General features: G+C 42.9%; 1 protein-coding gene across 1 annotated transcript in view; it reads left to right on the top strand.

The window, feature by feature from the left end:
* Positions 1-491: 491 nt before the first annotated feature.
* CWH43 (cell wall biogenesis 43 C-terminal homolog) overlaps positions 492-19,529 on the top strand; it is a 79,419-nt gene continuing 60,381 nt past the window's right edge. Inside the window, exons 1-5 of the mRNA XM_049886261.1 lie at positions 492-803; positions 2,973-3,164; positions 10,469-10,589; positions 11,317-11,471; positions 15,996-16,197. Of these exons, the coding sequence (XP_049742218.1) occupies positions 761-803; positions 2,973-3,164; positions 10,469-10,589; positions 11,317-11,471; positions 15,996-16,197 (713 nt within the window). The 5' untranslated portion in view covers positions 492-760. The remainder of the gene's footprint in view (positions 804-2,972; positions 3,165-10,468; positions 10,590-11,316; positions 11,472-15,995; positions 16,198-19,529) is intronic.

Genomic DNA, 19,529 nt, shown 5'->3' with positions numbered 1-19,529 from the left:
GTTTCCTACCAAGGCTGAGAAGCGGTAAGCACAGTCAGGTGGCTCCTCTGCCAGCCCACACGCCTCCGCCTCGCACGCACCAACGTCCTGCTGGCACTATGCCCCCGAGTAAGGCGTCCAAAGCACAGAGTCGGGTATTGCTGGCCCTCTCCCTCAGCTCCGGCTGCCCCATCTGGGTCTCCAGCCCTTTCCCTCAGCCTTTGTCCCGCAACGCACTTCCGCGGGCTTTGTTTAAACAAGGGCACCAGCGCCTTTCTGATCCGAAGTTGATTTGTTCTCTCCCTCCTGGGGCCGGCAACTCTCTGTCCCCGGGGCTGCACTGCGAGCAGTCTGGGCAACCTTCTCCTTGTCGGATGGCGAGGTTCGACCCCCGCGCCCCAGCGCCGGGACGCGTGTCCCCTGCAGTCCGCAGTCGCGTTGGTGGAGGAGACGGGCGCCAGGGCGCGGCCGGGGCTCAGGCCCCAGCATCACTGCGAAGGCGGAGAGATGCCCGCGGCTGGCGGCGAAGCGCGCACGGGCGGCGCCCGGCTGGGCTAGGCTGGGCGTGGTGGGGAAGGGGACGAACTGGCCGCCTGGCCCACGCCCACCAGGGCTCGCCCGCAGCCGGCGGCGTCAGAGCGAGCGTGGGGACTTGGAAGGGGACGCGGGCCAGGGAGGACGCGGCTGCGGGTGGCAGGCGGGGCTCCCACGCAGAAGTGCAAGGCGCGAGGCGGCCCGGCCTGTGCTGCTTTCCTAGGAAGCGCCCCTTCAGGCCGCGACGATGCCGTCCCTGTGGAAAGAAATCATCCTGGAGACCCTCCTAGGTAAGCCGAGGCTGCCCCACCGAGCGTCCGCGTGTTCCCCGCTCTCCCTTTCCCGACCCGGCGCCGCGGCGCTTGGCTAGGTTGGCAGAATTCTGGAAGGAGAAAAGCGCGCACCGTGCCCGGAATGGAGATGCTGATCGTCCCCTGGGAACTTCTGCTACCGAGGAGGAAAAAAAGAAAAGACCTAGACTTAGGTTCCGAAGCCGAAGTTGCAGGGAGGCGCCCGCGGCTGGCGAAGCCGCCTGAGCTCCCACGGCGTTCTGGAGTTGCGCCCGAGGCGCGATTCAGCATGTGTCTCCCTAGAACCGTCGCGGCAGGGACTGCCCCAACCTCTCACCCTTGGCCTTTAAGTTTAACTTTATGAAATTCAGTACCGAACTTTACTTTTCAGAAAGGAAAGGGCGCCAGTTTCCTCCGGGGGCTGTAGGTGAACACAGGGTAGTAGCTCTTGGCTTTGGCGGGGCAGGAGAGGCCTTGGCGGTGGCTACAGACTTTGGCATTTGGGGAAAAGCGGAGGACTCGAATCTCGTTTGCTTACTTAACAGCTTTGCAAAAAGTCCTGAGGACGATTATTAGTGTAATTCTGTCGGAGGTATAAGATTAAAATCAGTTACCGCACAAACGTTTGAGAGATTGCGAGAATTCTGAGATTCGGTATGAGACAAGGATCCCTCTGGCCCGGGAGGAGCGCCTTTCTGGGAACTTTATTCAGCGGGAGCTGGTTATTCAGGATTCCTGGTTGTTCTCTCTCGCTCTCTTTTTTTTAACGGCTTAGTCAGTATCTCTTTAGTTAACAACAACAACAAAAAATTACCATCCAGTCCATTCCAACTCATGGTGACCCCATCTCCTAAATTGTTAATGCCCTCAAGTATTTTCTGACTCGTAGTGAGCCCATGTAACAAAGTAGGGCTTTCTGGCTGTAATCTTCGTGGAAGCAGATCACCAGGTCTTTCTCCTGTGGGGCTGCTTGGTGGGCTTGAACTTCCAACCTTTTACTTAGCAGCCCAGTGCTTAACCTTTTGAGCCACCAGGGTTCTGTATCTTCTAAGGAGGGGAATGTAAAGCGACTAACATTAAATAAGTCTCTAGGGCTCTAGATAATCCGTGTACTTGATCTCTTTTAATCCTACTAGCAACTGTGTGGGAGTCTCTGGGTGGTGCAAACACACTGGGCTGGAGGCACCTAGGAAGAAAGGCCTGGTGATCTACTTGAAAGATCAGCCACCGAAAACCCTATGTAACGCAGTTCTACTCTGGTATACACGGAGTCACCACGTCTGGTCTGGCAACTCTGAGGTGGTTAAATATCCCAATTTTGCTAGTTGAGAAGAACTAACTTGGGAGAAAGTTGTGTAACCACCATAAATAGTGGTTAGTCTAGTTGATTTTGGAGCCAGCTGCCTGGCTTTAAACTCACCTTGCCATTTGCTACTTGTATGACTTTAGGCAATTAATTAACTTTCTGAGTCTCAGGGTTTTCGTTTAGGCGTGCGTGTGTGTGTGTGTGTTGCATTTGTAAAAGGGGAGTCAAAACTGTGTCAACCTCCTGGCACCTGAGGTTGTGTGAGGAATAAGAGAGACGATCATGTTAAATATGTTAAATACGTAGCACAGAGTTTAGCCCATGGTAAGTACCCGGTCATGTTATCATTATTGCACAAGGTTAGAGTCAGTAGTTGACAGAGATGTGTATTCTGCCACATCAGGCAGCCTCTTAATGGTTGAGTTTTAAATAGATTTAAATAGAAAAACATTGTTGCCTTAACCAAAGTGCCCTTGAATGTCGTCTGAGGTGGGAGATGAAAGTCTATCTGTTTGTTGCTGTTTGTGATTTTCATGTTTCACCTTAAGTAGGGGTCAAATTATATAAACAAATTTTGTCAATCAGGTCCTGGCAGGAAACAGAATTCATCACCGATGGTTCAAATGAAGTGGCTTTAATAAAGGGACTATCTATGGGGATATGGACAAGGTTAAAGGCATAAACGAGGAGGGTCTCACAGCAGCAGGAAGCCAGTCTCAACCAGGGCTTGACCTGAAAAGGGAGGGTTTATGTTACTGGAACTCAGTTAAGCCCAGAGTAGTGAGGGAGGGTGGCCAGTGGGAGCAAGTATAGTGGACAATGCCAAAGTTACATTTCTCCTTCTCTTTAAAAATTTTTCATAGGATACGTTTCTTGGTCTCTCTACCATGGCCTGGGACCGATGATCTATTATTTTCCTCTGCAAACACTGGAACTTACTGGGCTTGAAGGTTTTAGTATAGCGTGTCTTTCTCCGATATGCCTAACAATTACTCCTTTCTGGAACTTGGTTAACAAGAAGTGGATGCTAACCCTATTGAGGATAATTACTGTTGGTAAGTTTTAGAAATGTTTCCTTAAGATTTTTTTCAGTTAAAACCCTGGTGAAATTATGTAAACTGTTCTTTGAAAGCTAAATGCTTCAATAAAAAAAAAAATCAAAGATTTTACTTTCTCTTCCCACTACTTTAGGGGACTTTCATTAAAATTGAAAGACTAGATCAATAGTAAATGTGTTTTACTTTTCTAATTTTCCTGTCAGATTGGAAAATCTAAAAATCGATGAAAAGAGGAGGGGAAAGACACCTAAGAGAACTGGTAGATTCTTGAATATATTGTGGTCTTTTTTTAAACTATGGTACAAAATTCAAAAACCATTTTAAAAGATTGTTAACTAATATGCATAGAAAATACAAAAATTATGGATGACAAACACAACAGTAGGCAAAGTCAAATAACAAAATAGGTAAAATATTTGCAACTGGTATTCAAAGGGGTAATTTCCCTACTATGTATATTCGTGGTTAATTGTTGTTAGTTGCTATCAAGTTTGCTTCAACTCATGGAGACTTTAATATGTATAGAGTTGCTACAAATCAATAATAAAAAAGATGAACAATGTAATAGAAAAGTGAGCAAAGAAAATGATCAGTTCACTAAAAAAATATAATTTGTTCTTTAAAATATAATAAAATGGATAGAAATACAAATTATACATAACATACACACATGAGCATATGAGATTAGCAAAGAACAAATTCTGATCATATTGTGTTTTGGGGATGGGAAAACAGGCAGTCATACATTACTGGTGGGAATGTGGAAATGTAAATTGGAACAGTCTCTATGGAGGGTAATGTAGCAGTATTTATCAAAATTATGAATGTATATACCCTTTGACCCAGCATTTTCACTACTAGGAGTAAATCCTGAAGACATGTTCACATATGCATGCAATGATAAAAATATAAAGTTATTTAATCATTGCAACAGTATTTGTAATAGCAAGACTGGAAATAACCTAAATGTCGCCAATAAATTATCGTTATGAAACTTGGAATACTATGCAGCTATTAAAAAAAAAAGAATGATAATGTTATTAATGTAATAAAATGGAATGTTCTTCAAGATATATTGTTAAGTAAAAAGAGGAAAGTACTGAACAATGTGTACAGAATTCTAAAATTTTCCTCATGTTAAAATATTGGGTGACAACATACTTAGTATGTGATTGAACATGCATTGATATCTCTGGCAAGATTAAAAACAAAAAAGCCTGCAGGGTGGAGAACATACCTGGAGACAGGTCTAGAAGGGGAACTTTGCAGTGCATATGTTTTCTACCTTTTAATTCTGAACCTTTGGAAGATATTACATTGTTTTTATAAATGTGCACTCACTATCACAAAGGCTTGAGATTTTTTTATGTTAACAACTACTGAGAGACCTCGGAGAAGTATTTGTAGTTAAAAAACAGTAAGAAGGTGAGGACGTGGAGAAAACATTTAAAAAAACAAAACCACCAGAGTCTCTAGTGTGGTTGCATCTGCCTGAAAACTCTGGATTTTTACCCTTCTGTTATACCTCAGTTGGTTTTTCTGAAAAGTTTTTCAAAGGCATTTGTTCATGAACCATGCTGTCTAGTTCTTCTGTGTGGAAAGAGTCATTTTGCTTTTTTTGAAAACAGTTACAGGAATCACTATGAAGTTAACATCTGCTTCTCTGTGAGTCAGGCCTTGAAGAAAGCAGAACATGGTTTAGTGCAGTGGGTTCTGTGATTACTCAAGTACACGACCAAACACCAGCTAAACCCATTGCTGTTGAGTCTTCCCACTCATAGCGACCTTATAGGACAGAGTAGATAGAGCTTCCCCATAGAGTTTCCAAGGAGCAGCTGGTGGATTCACACTGCTGACCTTTTGGTTAGCAGCCAGGCTCTTAACCACTGTGTCACCAGGGCTCTCTAAGGGATCAAATTGACAAAAGCAACTTGAAAGATTAGACAGGAAGCTTAGAGGGCAGTGAGTTTTGTTAATTTGGGAGGAACAATTTGAAAAAGGAGGGTGAGAATGGTTGCACAACTTGAGTGACGTGATCGATGTTACTGTGTTGTACATGTAGAAATTGTTGAATTGGTGTATGATTTGCTGTGTATATTTTCAACAACAAAAATACAATAAACTATTTAAAAAACAACAAAAAAAGCACTCTGTAAAGTGCTTTTTTTGTTTTTTAAATAAATAAAAACAAACACACAGAAACCAAATGCTCTATTCCAAACTAGATGGTGCCTGGCTACCATTACTGAACTTTTTGATCAAAGATTCTACAGAAGAATCCTGAAAAAAAAGGGGGGAGAGGAGGAAATAAAAAACAGAATTTCAAATTCTCATGGAATCCAAACTTTCTGGAGCCATTGGGGCTGGATGAACCCCTGAAACTATTGCCTGAGATAATCTTTAAACCTTAAACGAAAAATATCACTGAAGTCTTCTTTAAACCAAACAATAGTTTAGCTTAATTAGTAAAGAAAGTCTGCCTTGACAAGGTCATGGAAGCTCCATAGACACATCCAAACTCCCGAGGGACTGAGGGCTGTGGGGACCATGGTCTCGGGGAACATCTGGCTCAATTGGCATAACATAGTTTATAAAGAAAATGTTCTGCATTCTCCTTTGGGGAGTCGTGTCTGGGGTCTTAAAAGCTTGTGGGCGGCCATCTAAGATACTGGTCTTACTCCACTGGGAGCAAGGGAGAATGAAGAAAACCAAAGACACAAGGGAAAGATTGATACAAAGGATTAATGGACCACAACTACCACAGCTTCCACCAGACTGAGTCCAGCACAAGCAAGTGGTGTCCAGCTACCACCACTGACTGCTCTGACAGGGATCACAATAGAGGGTCCCGGACAGAGCTGGAGAAAAATGTAGAGCAAAATTTAAACTCACAAAAGAAGACCATACTTACTGGTCTGACAGAGACTGGAGAAACCCTGAGAGTATGTTCCCCGGACACTCTTTTAGCTCAGTAATGAAGTCACTCCTGAGGCTCACCCTTCAGCCAAAGATTAGAAAAGCCCATAAAACAAAACGAAACTAAAGGGGCACACCAGCCTAGGGGCAAGGACTAGAAGGCAGGCAGGGACAGGAAAGCTGGTAATAGGGAACCCAAGGTTGAAAAGGGAGGGAGTTTGGGAACCAATGTCATGGAGTTGGGAACCAATGTCATGGGGTTGGTAACCAATATCACAAAACAATATGTGTACTAATTGTTTAATGAAAAGCTAGTTCATTCTGTAAACCTTCATCTAAAGTACAAATGAAAAAAAAAAAAAGAATGTCTGCCATGAACATTGTGTTCTTTTAAAGACTGCCTATGTGGGATCAAATTGACAACAGAACTCATGGAGGCAATTTAGACATGCATTCCATTTCCTCCTCCTATTCCTGACTCTTCTTCCTCTATTACTCCAAGAGAATAGAGATCAATGTTGTACCTTGTTTTTAAAAGAGTACCGGCCCAAAAAGAACAGGGGTAAAGACCACCAAAAAATGCCCCCTTTGAAAGAACGGTGCCCATAAAAATGGAAAGGCGTGTCAAATGATCATGAAATTTTCAGCTCGAGAAATAATAGAAATGGCACTTTCTATCCTGAACTGAGTATATAGTAACTGAGTTCAGCTGCCGTCAGCTTATGGTATCCTTGTGTGAATTACTGTGACCTGCCTGTTGCAGATTTTGTTTCTCTTCATGCTTGCCAATTGGCTTTTACAGAACTGAACTCATCAGCGGCACTGCTTCTTCACCTTTCCTCATTGTTGCCTGTGCTGGTCTTACCTGCTGAGCAGTTCCTGAGATAGTTTTCCATTATTCAAGTCTAGCTCTAGCCTGGTGACTTCTCTGGGATATATGGGACATGATATTGGATAACTTTGGAGTGGGTATGGCATTTGATTGGGGATCTTCCTTTTGTTCCTTTTTCACATCCTCTCTTAATGAAAACCTATCACCTTGGACGGAAGTAGAATTGTATTTGGGTAAATGGAGTAGGTGGGAAAAATGACTCAGAGTTGAAGATGAAGAGGCCACTCTCTGCCAGTTATCCTTGTAGGTAACCACTGAGCTTTGTTTATGCTAAACAGAACTGAAGCAATCTGTGATTTGCCTTAAAACTTTTCCCACATGCTTCTTAAGGATGTGAGACAGCTTTGTTTTTTGTTTTTTTTTTTTAAATTGAGCTTTATGTGAAAGTTTATGGCTCAAGTTAATTTCTCTTACAAAAATTTATACACATATTGTTATGTTACACTAGCTGCAATCCCTATAATGTGACAGCACACTCCCCCTTTCCACCCCAGGTTTCCCATCTCCGTCCAGCCAGCTCCTGTCCCTTTCTGCTTTCTCATCCTGCCTCTGAACAGGAGCCACTCATTTAGTCTCCTGTATCTGCGTGAACTAAGAAGCACGCTCTTCATGTATATTAGTTTATGTTTTGTAGTCCAGTCTAATCTTTGTCTGAAGAGTAGGTTTTGACAATAGTTTCAGTTCTGGGTTACCTGAGAGTCCGGGGGCCATGTCTTCGAGGATGTCATAGATTGAATTGTGTCCACCAAATATATCTGTCAAACTTGGCTAGGTCACGATGCCCAGTCTTGTATGATTATCTACCATTTTCTCATCTGATGTGATTCTCCTGTGGTTGTAAATCCTGTAACTATGATGTAATGAGATGGGTTAGTGGCAGTTATATTGATGAGATCTACAAGATTAGATAGTATCTTAAGCCAATCACTTTTGAGATATAAAAAGAGAGGAGCAAACACAGAGACTTGGGGACCTCATACCACCAAGAAGGCAGTGCCGGGAGCAGAGCGTGTCCTTGGACCTGAGGTTCCTGCACTGAGATGCTCCCACGCCAAGGGAAGACTGATGCATCACAAGGACCTTCCTCCAGAGATGAGAGAGAGAGAAAGCCTTACCCTGGAGCTGGCGTCCTGAATTCGGACTTCTAGCCTCCTGGACTGTGAGAAAATAAACTTCTCTTTGTTAAAGCCATCCACTTGTGGTATTTCTGTTATGGCAGCACTAGATAACCAAGACAGAGGGTTTCTCTAGTCTCAGTCAGACCATTAAGTTTGGTCTTTTTACGTGACTTGGGTTCTGCACCTCACTTTTCTCCTGCTCTGCCAGGGCCTCTCTGTTGTGTTCCCTGTGAGGGTGGTCATTGGTGGTAGTCGGGCACCATCTAGTTCCTCTGGTTTTAGAATCCTAAGGTACATAGAGTCCTGGTGGCACACGGTTAAGAGCTCAGGCTGCTAACCGAAAGGTCAGCAGTTTGAATCCACCAGCTACTCCTTGAAACCCTACAGGGCAGTTCCACTCTGTCCTATAGGGTTGCTATGAGTTGGAATCAACTCGATGGCAATGGTTTTTTTTTTTTAAGGTATTCTTATATAACTACAGAGAGGGTACGAATGTTACATGCTCTCCCGCCTATGGCACCTCATATTTTAGGTTAATTACTGTGTAATTAGAGCTGCTGGGTAGTGCAAACAGTTAATGTGCTTGGCTGCTGACTGAAAGGTTGGAGATTCAAGTCCACCCAGAGGTGCCTTGAAAGACCTGGCAATCTACTTCCAAAAAAAAAAAAAAAATAGCCGTAGAAAACCCTGTGGAGCATAGTTCTACTTTGACACACATGGGGTCACCATGAGTTGGAATCAACTCAACAGCAACTAGTACTATGCAATTAACTGTAAAACTGGTTCACACTCTTATTCATGTAGGTTATTTTTTACCTTAAAGATTTTGACCCATTAGGATGGTTATAATCAGAAAGGAAGACAATTTAACAAGTGTTGATGAGGATGTGGAGATATCGGAACCCTCCATACACTGCTGGTGAAAATGTAAAATGGTGTAGTTGCTTTGGAAAAGTTTGGCAGTTCCTCAGACAGTTAACATTAAAAAAAAAAATAATGATAGAGTTACCATATGACCTAGCAATTCTGCTCTTAGGTGTATATACCCAAGATAGTTGAAAACGTAGATTCACGCAAAAACTTAAATACAAATGTTCGTACCAGCATGATTTATAATAACCAGAAGTGGAAACAACCCAAATGACTACCAACTGATGAACGCATAAACAAAGTGTGCTTTATCCATTTATGGAATATTATTCAGCCATAGAAAGGAATGAGGTACTGATACCTACTACAACGTGGATAAACCTCAAAAAACATTATACTGAGTGAAAGAAGGGAGACACAAAACATCCCATGTTGTATGATTCCATTTACGTGAAATGTCCAGAATAGGTAAATCCATAGAGATAAAAAGTAGGTTCATGATTGGGCTATAAGAAATAAAATGATACTTGTGAAGAATGTGCTTCTTAGTTCAAGGAGATACACGGGACTAAATGAGCAGCTCTTGTCTGGAGGCGAGATGAAAAGGCAGAAAGGGACAGGAGCTAGTAGAATGGACACGGGAAATCCGGGGTGGAAAGGAGAAATGTGTGGCCACATTATAGGGATAGCAACTAGGGTCACATAACAATGTGTGTATAAATTTTTGTAAGAAAAACTAACTTGAGCTGTAAATTTTCACCTAAAGCATAATAATAAAAAGTAGGTTCATGATGGCCAGGGCCTGGGGGTGAGAAATGAGAAGTGACAGCTAATAGGTATGGGTTTGCTTTTTGGGATGATGAAAATGTTCTGGAGTTAGATAGTGGTGAGTGTTGCAAGGCTTTGTGAATATACTAAAACCATTTAATTCTACACTTTAACATGGTGAATTTTATGGTATGTGAATTATTCCTCAAAAAAATTTTAAAAAGAGATGGATGTAGGATCCCTGAAGGCACAATGGTTTAAGTGCTTGGCTGCTCCCAGTGACTCTGTAGGAGAAAAGACCTGGCTTTCTGCTCCTGCAAAGATTACGGCCAAGGAACCCTATGGGACAGTTCTACTGTGTCACATTGGGTCTCTATGAGTCAGAATTGACTTGACAGCACACAATAATAACAACATACATATATATGTATTCTTTATGTGTATATATGTATGTATATATATATAAAGACAACACAGCAACAACCCATTGCCGTCGAGTCAAGTAGCAATGCTATAGGACAGAGTAGAGCTGCCCCATAGGGTTTCAGGAGCGGCTGGTGAATTCAAACTGCCAACCTTTTGGTTAGCAGCCAAGCTCTTAACCACTGCACCACCACATCATATATATATATTCTGCTTCCTGAGTATAAAGGTGGTATCAGTCGTGTTTCACAGGTGTAGATTGAGTATCAATGCGTGATTGTCAGAAATGCTTACCTCTCCTCATCTGTTTGCAGGCAGCATAGCCTCCTTCCAGGCTCCAAATGCCATTCTTCGGCTGATGGTCCTTGCCCTTGGTGTGTCTTCCTCGCTGATAGTGGAAGCTGTAACTTGGTGGTCAGGAAGTGGTCTGCAAAGGTATGATTTGTATGTTATGATCTCACGGACAGATAAACCCAGTCAGTTGGCAAAGGAAAATGTGGATATCAGGAGGTACAAGTTATAGCTCTTAGTCCCATTATTTACCTCCCATATGGCCCTGCAATGGAGCTGCTAACTGAAAAGTCGATGTTTCAAACCCACCAGCTACCAATGGGAGAAAGACGTGGTAGTCTGCTTCTGTAAAGATTACAGCCTTGGAAACCCTGTTGGGCAGATCTACCCTGTCCTATAGGGTTGTTATGAGTTGGAATTGACTCAATGGCAGTAGGTTTGGCTTATCGGGTTTATGGCCTTGCAGAAGTCTCTCTTTTTTTTTCCATTTCACAAAATCAGGATGTGAATAATTGCCATCAATCTCCAGAAAGTTTTGAGAATTAAAGAGTTATAACAAGTTGCCTATGTAGTGGGCTATATAAAAGGCTACCAACAACAACAAAAAAAACAAACCCATTGCCATCGAGTTGATTCCAACTCATAGTGACCCTATAGGAAGAGTAGAACTGCCCCCATAGGGTTTCCAAGGAGCAGGTGGTGGATTCAAACTGCCGACCTTTTGGTTAGCAGCCAGTGTGTTAACCACAGTGTCACCAGAGTACCAAGAATACTATCTCCGATACTGATTTTATGAAACTGACGTTAATGACGGATGTAGTACAGTGACTGCACACAAAAAAATCTTCAAAAATACCTTTTATACTTGCAGGTACCTCAGAATCTGGGGATTCATTTTAGGGCAGATTCTTCTTCTTGTTCTCCGAATATGGTACACGTCTCTAAACCCAATCTGGAGTTATCAGATGCCCAACAGAGTGATGCTGACATTAAGCACCATAGCCACACTTGATCGTATTTGCACAGGTAAGTGTATGCCCAGTTTATTTAGGGGTTTTCTCTCTTGCATAGTTTACTTTCCCCTCCAAACGTGGCACATCTTGAAAAGGAAATCCATAAAAATTATTTTTACACACTATATCTCCATTTCAACTTCTTTTCCCTCTGAAATGCTAACTGGCACACCCAGTGGGCTACTCTCTAAACAGTAAGCACCTTTTCCTTGGCAGTACAGACCAAAACCAATAAAACCAAACCCGTGGCTGTTGAGTTGGTTCCGACTCACGGCATCCAGAGTAGGACTGCGCTTCATAGGGTTTTCAATGGCTGTAATCTTATAGAAGTAAATTGCCAGGCCTTTCTTTTGCAGCACCACTGGGTGGATTTGAACCACCAACCTTTCAGCTTGCACCACCCAGGGACCTTCCTGTACAGACAGAGGTGAAAATAAAAGAGTCCTCTTTAGCTTGTACTGCTGTGACAGTGGGAGAGGAGAACCAGCAGGCCTCATACTCCCAGTTCGCTTCGGCTCTGTTTTCCTTCTCCTTACCTTTGGGCTTTCCAGGATGATGTTCTCTATCCCTGCACCTACACACCCTGCCCAGTACATCTATGACAGTGCGGAAAATTACTGTGAGCTAGGGCCGTGGAACTGTCTGTTCCCCCCCACCTCCCCGCAGAAGTTTGAAGATATTTAAGCTTCAACTCTAAAACTTGAAAAGAAATCTTGCACATTCACACCACCTTTCAAATCATCTGGAATTGACAGTCTCTGAGACTGACACATACCCCACTTTGATTTTTTGCTTTGTAGGCTAACTCGAGTTCTTTCTAAAAAGAAGGAAGAAATGTTACTGTATTCTGATTAACTTGCTCCTGGCTTTTTCTGTAACTCTCAGTGAACCACTGTTCTTTTGTAAATGTGAAGAGGAATCTCCCAGATTAATGGAAGTGTAGAGGGTGTTGGCTCACCATGAACAAAATGGTTGTATAATTCCCCTCTGGCCCCAATTTTGGCACGAAATGGGTGGTGAGAATAGGGGGAAATCATGCAAGTGAACTGGTCGTATAACATTAATATTAGAACATTTAGTCCTAACTAGCCCCCTAATATATGTTTGATCTAGTCACCTGATATGTGTTTTACAGGAAGAAACAGGCAGCAAATTTCACAGGTACAGCCAGATAAGGATCTGAACTTAGGGTATTATTTACATTTCCTGACTTGGGTTTTCTTCTTTCTCGCTTCTGTTTTAAATTTATGTGACCCAGTTGCTGGCTGTCAGTCCCTTCCTCTGTTTCTGCCCCTGTGTATACAACTCAGACTCCTCACCAGCTTCCCCAGGATATCTGGCTACCCCTGAAGATTTGTGGGGTTCTGGGGCAGGGGTTGCTCTTGTGGTAGGTGCCATCAAGTTGGTTCTGACTCATAGTGACCCTCTATACAACGGAAGGAAACACTGCCCAGTCCTGTGCCATCCTCACAATTGTTGCTATGTTTGAGCCCATCATTGCAGCCACTGTGTCTCACTGAAGATCTTCCTCTTTACCACTAACGCAGTGCTTTACCAAGCCTGATGTCCTTCTCCAGGGACTGGCACCTCCTGATAACATGTCCAAAGGAAGTGAGAGGAAGTCTTGCCATCCTGGCTTCTAAGAAGCATTGTGGCTGTACTTTTCAAGATAGATTTTTTCGTACTCCTAGCAGTCCATGGTATACTCAATATTCTTCACCAACACCACAGTTCAAAGGCATCAATTCCTCTTTGATCTTCCTTATTCATTGTCAAGTGTTCACATGCATATGAGGCAAACCATGACTTGAGTCAGATACACCTTAGTCCTCAAAGTGACATCTTTGTTTTTTTTTAACACTTTAGAGAGGTCTTTTGCAGCAAATTTGCCCAATATAATATGTTATTTAATGTCTTGACTGCTGCAGGGCTTACTCATCATAAAAAAAACCAGTTGCATACGTATATATATTCCCACTGCCATCAAGTCGATTCTGACTCATAGCACCCTATAGGGACAGAGTAGAACTATCCCATAGGATTTCCGAGGCTGTAATCTTTATGGAAGCAGACTGCCACATCTTTCTCCTGTAGGATGGCTGGTGGGTTCAAACTGCCAACCTTTTGCTCAGCAGCTGAGCCCTTAACCACTGTGCCACTAGGGCTCCTCTATATATATAGCAAAAAATCTATTGCCGTCGAGTCGGTTCTGACTCATAGAGACCCTATAGGACAGAGAAGAACTGCTCTATAGGGTTTCCAAGGAGCTATTGGTGGATTCAAATTTCTGACCTTTTAGTTAGCAGCCATAGCTCTTAACCACTGTGCCACCAGAGCTCCCTATATATATATATATATATATACACACGTACATATATACACACACACACGTAGATACACACACACATACACACACAATGTGTATATGTATTTACAGAATCCATAAATGTCCTGAGTAAGTTTTTCATACATTTACTTCTATGTATAGCCCAAACAATCTGCAGAAGCGGTAGTGGTAATTTATATGCTATTTAAAATACTTAAATATAGGAATGTCTGCCCATTGTTTAGCAAAAATTTGGAAATAGCCATTTGTGTGTTTTTTTTTTACCTGTAAATAAGACATCCAAACAAATATAATTTCATATATTAAAAAAATCATTGCCATCAAGTCGACTTCAACTCATGGTGACCTCAGGTGTGTCAGAGTAGAACTGTGCTCCATAGTTCTGATTTTTCAGAAGTAGATTGCTAGGCCTTTTTTCTGAAGTACCACTGGGTGGATTTGAACCTTCAACCCTTCAGTTAGCAGCCGAGAGTGTTGTTATTCAGCAAAGTGAGTTAGATATTTTCTCTCCAAATACTTTCTGTTTAGCTTCCCATCCCTGGCCTCTCTTCTCTCCTTACCTCTCCTCTACCCCCATGTCCACTGCTTTCAGCTCTGTTCCTTCTTCCTTTGGCTCCTTTATTTATTTTTTTATGATTGTATTTTAGATGCAGGGTTACAGAATAAACTAGCTTCTTATTAAACAGTTAGTATACATATTATTTTGTGACATTGGTTACCAACCCCATGACATGTCAACACTCCTTCCTTCTCGACCTTGGGTTCCCTGTTACCAACTTCCCTATCCCCTCCTGCCTTCTAGTCCTTGCCCCTGGGCTGTTGTGCCCTTTAGTCTCATTTTGTTTTATGGGTCTGTCTAATCTTTGGGTGAAGGGTGAACCTTAGAAGTGACTTCATTACTGAGCTATGATAGTGTCCAGGGGCCATACTCTCAGGGTTTCTCCAGGTTCAGTTAGGCCAGTAAGTCTGGTATTTTTTTGTGAATTAGAATTTTGTTCTACGTTTTTCTCCAGCTCTGTCTGGGACCCTCTATTGTGATCCCAGTCTGTCTGGTGAAGGCTGTGGTAGTTGTGGTCCATTAGTCCCTTGGATTAATCTTTTCCTTGTGTCTTTAATTTTCTTCATTCTTCTTTGCTCCTGACGGGGCGAGACCAGTAGAGTATCTTAGATGGCCGCTCATGGGTTTTTAAGACCCCAGATGCTATTTACCAGAGTAGAATATAGAATATTTTCTTTATAAACTATGTTATTCCGGCCCCTTTATTGACAGAATAACTTCTTCCTTTTGAAATGGAATGCCAGCCTGACAGGCAGACCTTGAAGTTCCTCCTACTCTGCACGGGGCTTTACAGTGTCACAAAGCATCTACCCAACAGGTTCTCTGTTCCCATAAAGGAATTCCCCCTTGGCTACTAAGAAGATAGCATTTTCTCCATGTTGTTACATTTTTGTATGCAAAGTCATTGATACTATGAGAATTAAGACTCTTTGGTTGGACAGAACTGTGAGGTGTGGTGTATAGTTAAGTGCACAAGCACTGGAGCCAGACTGTCTAAGCCTGAATCCCAGTTTGTAAAGAGCAATTAGCCGTGTGGTCTTTGGCAAGTTATTTAATCTCTCAGGGCCTCAGTTTTCTAAACTGTAAAATGGAATTGGTAATAGAGCCTCACTCATAGAATTGTTGTGAAGGTGAGAGAAGTTAATGTGCAAAGCCCAGAACAGGGCTTTGCACATAATAACTGCTTAATAAATGTTTTATTATTACTCTGGACACAGACGAGAGAGAGCCCTGTTGTTTTGAGGGGGAGCAGCCTGGTGAACTGGAAATGTTCCACTCAAGTTGGACTACATTTGTTCCCTGAACATGCCATTTACTTTTCCCGAATATAATTTTGCTCATACTGCCAACTCTACATGAAATAATGAAATTAATAACCTTCGGTGTTTCCACTTGTCAAATTCCAAAATGGCTTGTTCTCCTGAAACCATTCCTGATCTAGCCTGCCTGAAACAGTCTCTCCACTGAATAGTTCTCAGCATATTTGTTTCAGATCCTACTGGCATGTCTCATCTCTTCCAGAATAATCTCCTTGAAGCCAGGTACCATTTCTCACTTGGTAAAAGTTTCTTAAACTAAATACAGACGGTGAATTTCCTCATAACTGACCCTTTCCCATTTTTTAATTCTAGACGATGACTGTGGTAAGCCTGAGGGCAAGAAGAATGGCGAGGTAGCCAAAGGGATGGCCTCTAAACCTAACTGGCTATTGACGGGAGCTGCCTTCGGTAGCCTCGTGTTCCTCACCCATTGGATATTTGGAGAGGTCTCTCTTGTTTCCAGATGGGCAGTGAGTGGGCATCCACACCCAGGGCCAAATCCTAACCCATGTGGGTGAGTTTGGTGTTGGAAGCAATCAAAACAATGACAACTACGGTTGGAGGAAGAGATACCTTCCTTGTTGAGCAGCTTTGTGTGTGGTAGCCAGGTGTTTCATTGTCCACTTTCCCTGGATATGCCACCGGTATTTCAAATACCAGTAGAGTCACCCATGGTGCACAGATTTCAGCAGAGCTTCCAGACTAAGATTAGGAAGAAAGGCCTGGTGATTTACTTCCAAATATTCAACCCACCCCAACTCATTGCCTCATGGCAACCATATAGGACAGAGTAGAACTGCCCCATAGGATTTCCAAGGAGTGGTTGGTGAATTCAAACTGTTGACCTTTTGATTAGCAGCCCATCTCTTAATCACTGCGCCACCAGGGCTCCAATTAGCCGATGAAAACCCTGTGGATCACAACAGAATATTGTCTGATACAATGGCAGAAGATGAGCCCCCTAGGTTGGAAGGGACTCAAAATACACAGTGGCTGCAACAGTGGACTTGAGAGTATACCAACGATTGAGAAGATGGTACAGGACTGGGCAATGTTTCATTCTGTGTACTTGGGTCACAGTGAGTCAGAGCTGAGTCAGCCACAACTGACGGCAACAGATATCAGAAACATTGTGTGAATTTATTGTATACTCTGATAGGAAGGAGCCAGGAGGGCATTTGCCTCTGTGTTGAAGAATACATGAAAAGCAGTCCCTCCTCATATGAGGGAGGACTGGGGATTGTGCCTGCTAAGTAAGAGGCTTCCAGAGCTCCTGCATAGGTGCTCTGAGGAATCCTCACATAGAGGAGCCTTCTCAGTGTCAGGAAAGGTTTGGTATTCCCTGACCGTTTCCTCTGCCCCCCGCCTGCATTACAGTTATGGCCATTTGGTAGGATTAGTCCAGAGTGCCCTGATGGGAGAGACCAGGTTGCCTGCCTGGGGCACAGAAACCTATTGCTATTCTCTGCAAAGGATGGAAGCCCTGGGAGGCTTTGAGAGGAATACTACCTTGAGAATTGCTCCAACCCTGGGGAGTTAGCAGTATTAAGTCTAAGTGTTGGTCTGTGTGCTTGGTCCTCTTTGATCCTCTCTCTACTCTTCCTGACATGCCTTTTCTCCAGTGGCCAGGTGCAGCCCTTCTGCCTCACATTTCTCTTCTAGTGCTGGATCTTTCTCCAGCAGGCATTCTGAGCATATCCACATGCTTCTCAAACTCAGCATGTCCAAGTCTGGATTCAGTATTTTCCAGTCTCTCAGTTGTTCTTCCTCTTCTCCGCTCTCATCTTCGCTATCTGTCCACCCCATTACCCAGGCCGAAAACCAAGAATCATCCCAGCATTCTGCTCTCCTCATTTCTCCCAACTGACTGGCATGAAGTCCAGTCAATTCCGCTACTTTTCTCAACTCCATCCCTTCCTCTCTAATCTTATCTGTCTTAGTGGAGTCCTCACCATATTTCATCCTGGCTATTCCAATTGTCTCCTAATGGTCTCTCTCTCTCCCTCTCTTAAGTGTGGCCTCCTTGCCCATCTCTTCTTCATACTGCCCCAGGGTGGCCTCTCTAAAATGTAAATCTGACTCCATTGCTCCCTTTCTTAAAACCATTCAGCATTTTTTTTTTTTAATCACATACCAGGCCATATGAGATAGAATCTGATCTCTCTACTTACCTTTACAAATACTCCCTGCATTATCCCCTTATCCCCTGTACTTCACCTGGCTGACCCCATTTACAGTTCCATGGAAGTGCTGGGCCATACCGGTGATCCATCTGCATGCCTACGCTGTGCCCTCTGCCTGGGCTGTCCTCTCTGTCGTGGCACCCTGGCAAGCTCTTACGCACCCTGGCAAGCTCTTACTCACCCTTCAAGACCCAGTTGTGCATCTCCTTTGAAGTCGTCTCTGATCATCCCAGGAGTTCTCTCCTTTATGCTACATACTACCTTGAATCTCTCTCTCTCTGTTATATCCCTTATTACTCTGTATTGTTGGGTGCTGTTGAGTTGGTTCCAACTCATAGTGACCCGTATGATAGCATGGTACCTCCCCATAGGGTCTTCTTGCCTATAATCTTTATGGAAGCAGATCACCAGGTCTTTCTCCCGAGGAGCTGCTGGCTGAGTTCAAACCACCAACCTTTTGGTTAGCAGCTGAGTGCTTAACCATTGTACCACCAGGGCTCTTTATTCTGCATTGCAGGGATTTTTGTGTCTTTCTTTCTAGACACTAAGTTCCTTGAGGGCAGGGAATGGAAAAGGAACTAATATTTATTACCTGAGGAGCCTGGTGGCGCAGTGGTTAAGTTCTCAGTTTTGAGCCAAAATTGACTTGATGATGGCAACAGGTTTATGTTGTGTTGGGCACTGAACTAGCAACTTTACATAGGCTATCTCATCCAGAGTCTATATCTTTTTCATCCTGGATACTTTAGCACACTGGGGAGAAAAAGAGAGAAGGAAGAAAGGAACAAAGGGAGTGAGGAGAAAGGAAGGAGTTTATTCTCATGTATCAAAGCTTTCCTTCCACAGTTCCCTGTTAAAACACACGTAAGTTGTGTGGAAGAACAAAAGGAGAATTGAATTAGGAACTCGAGGCTGGACATGCGTCCTCGTGGCAACAGCAACTCGCCATTCAACTTTGGGTCAATCATGTTTCATCTCTGGCCTTGATTTTGTCACCTGTAAAATGAAGGTCTTCTCTTCCTACATTTTGTAATTTTGTAAATGAGATGAGACTTTGAAGGTGGAGATATAGCAATTCCCAAATTGTGTTCTGTGAACTGTTAGTGTCTTGAGATATTAATAAGTGCTCTAAAAAAAAAAAGAAGCTTTCTAGATCATATAGGTTTGAGAAATACTGCATTTCATATCCCTTCTTTGAGATTCACAGCACACATTAGCATATTAGAGCCTCTTAGAAGTTTTCAGAACTTATTTGAGCATGGAATTCTTTTTTTTTCCCCAAATAATTTATTTTTGTTGTTGTTGAGAATATACATAGCAGAATATACACCAATTTCTACATGTACAGTTCAGTGGCATAGATTACATTCTTCAAGTTATACAGCCATTCTCACCCACCTTTACCAAATTGTTCCTCTGCTATGAACATAAACTCACTGCCTTCTAAGTTTTCTATCTAATCTTTCAAGTTGCTGTTGTCAATTTGATTACATATACCTAGACCTTAAAAGAGCACAGTGCTCAAGGCAGACATTCTTTACTAGTTAAGCTAAACTGTTGTTTGATTTTAAGAAGATTTCAGGAGATATTTTTGGCTTCAAGTTTAAAGATTATCTCAGGACAGTAGTTTTGGGGGATCATCCGGTTTCCATGGCTCCAAAAA

Source organism: Elephas maximus, chromosome 5 (genome assembly GCF_024166365.1).
Source record: "Elephas maximus indicus isolate mEleMax1 chromosome 5, mEleMax1 primary haplotype, whole genome shotgun sequence".
NCBI classification, from domain to species: Eukaryota; Metazoa; Chordata; class Mammalia; order Proboscidea; family Elephantidae; genus Elephas; species Elephas maximus.
The sequence above is the reverse complement of the archived record's forward strand: the minus strand, read 5'-3'. Positions and strand labels throughout refer to the sequence as shown.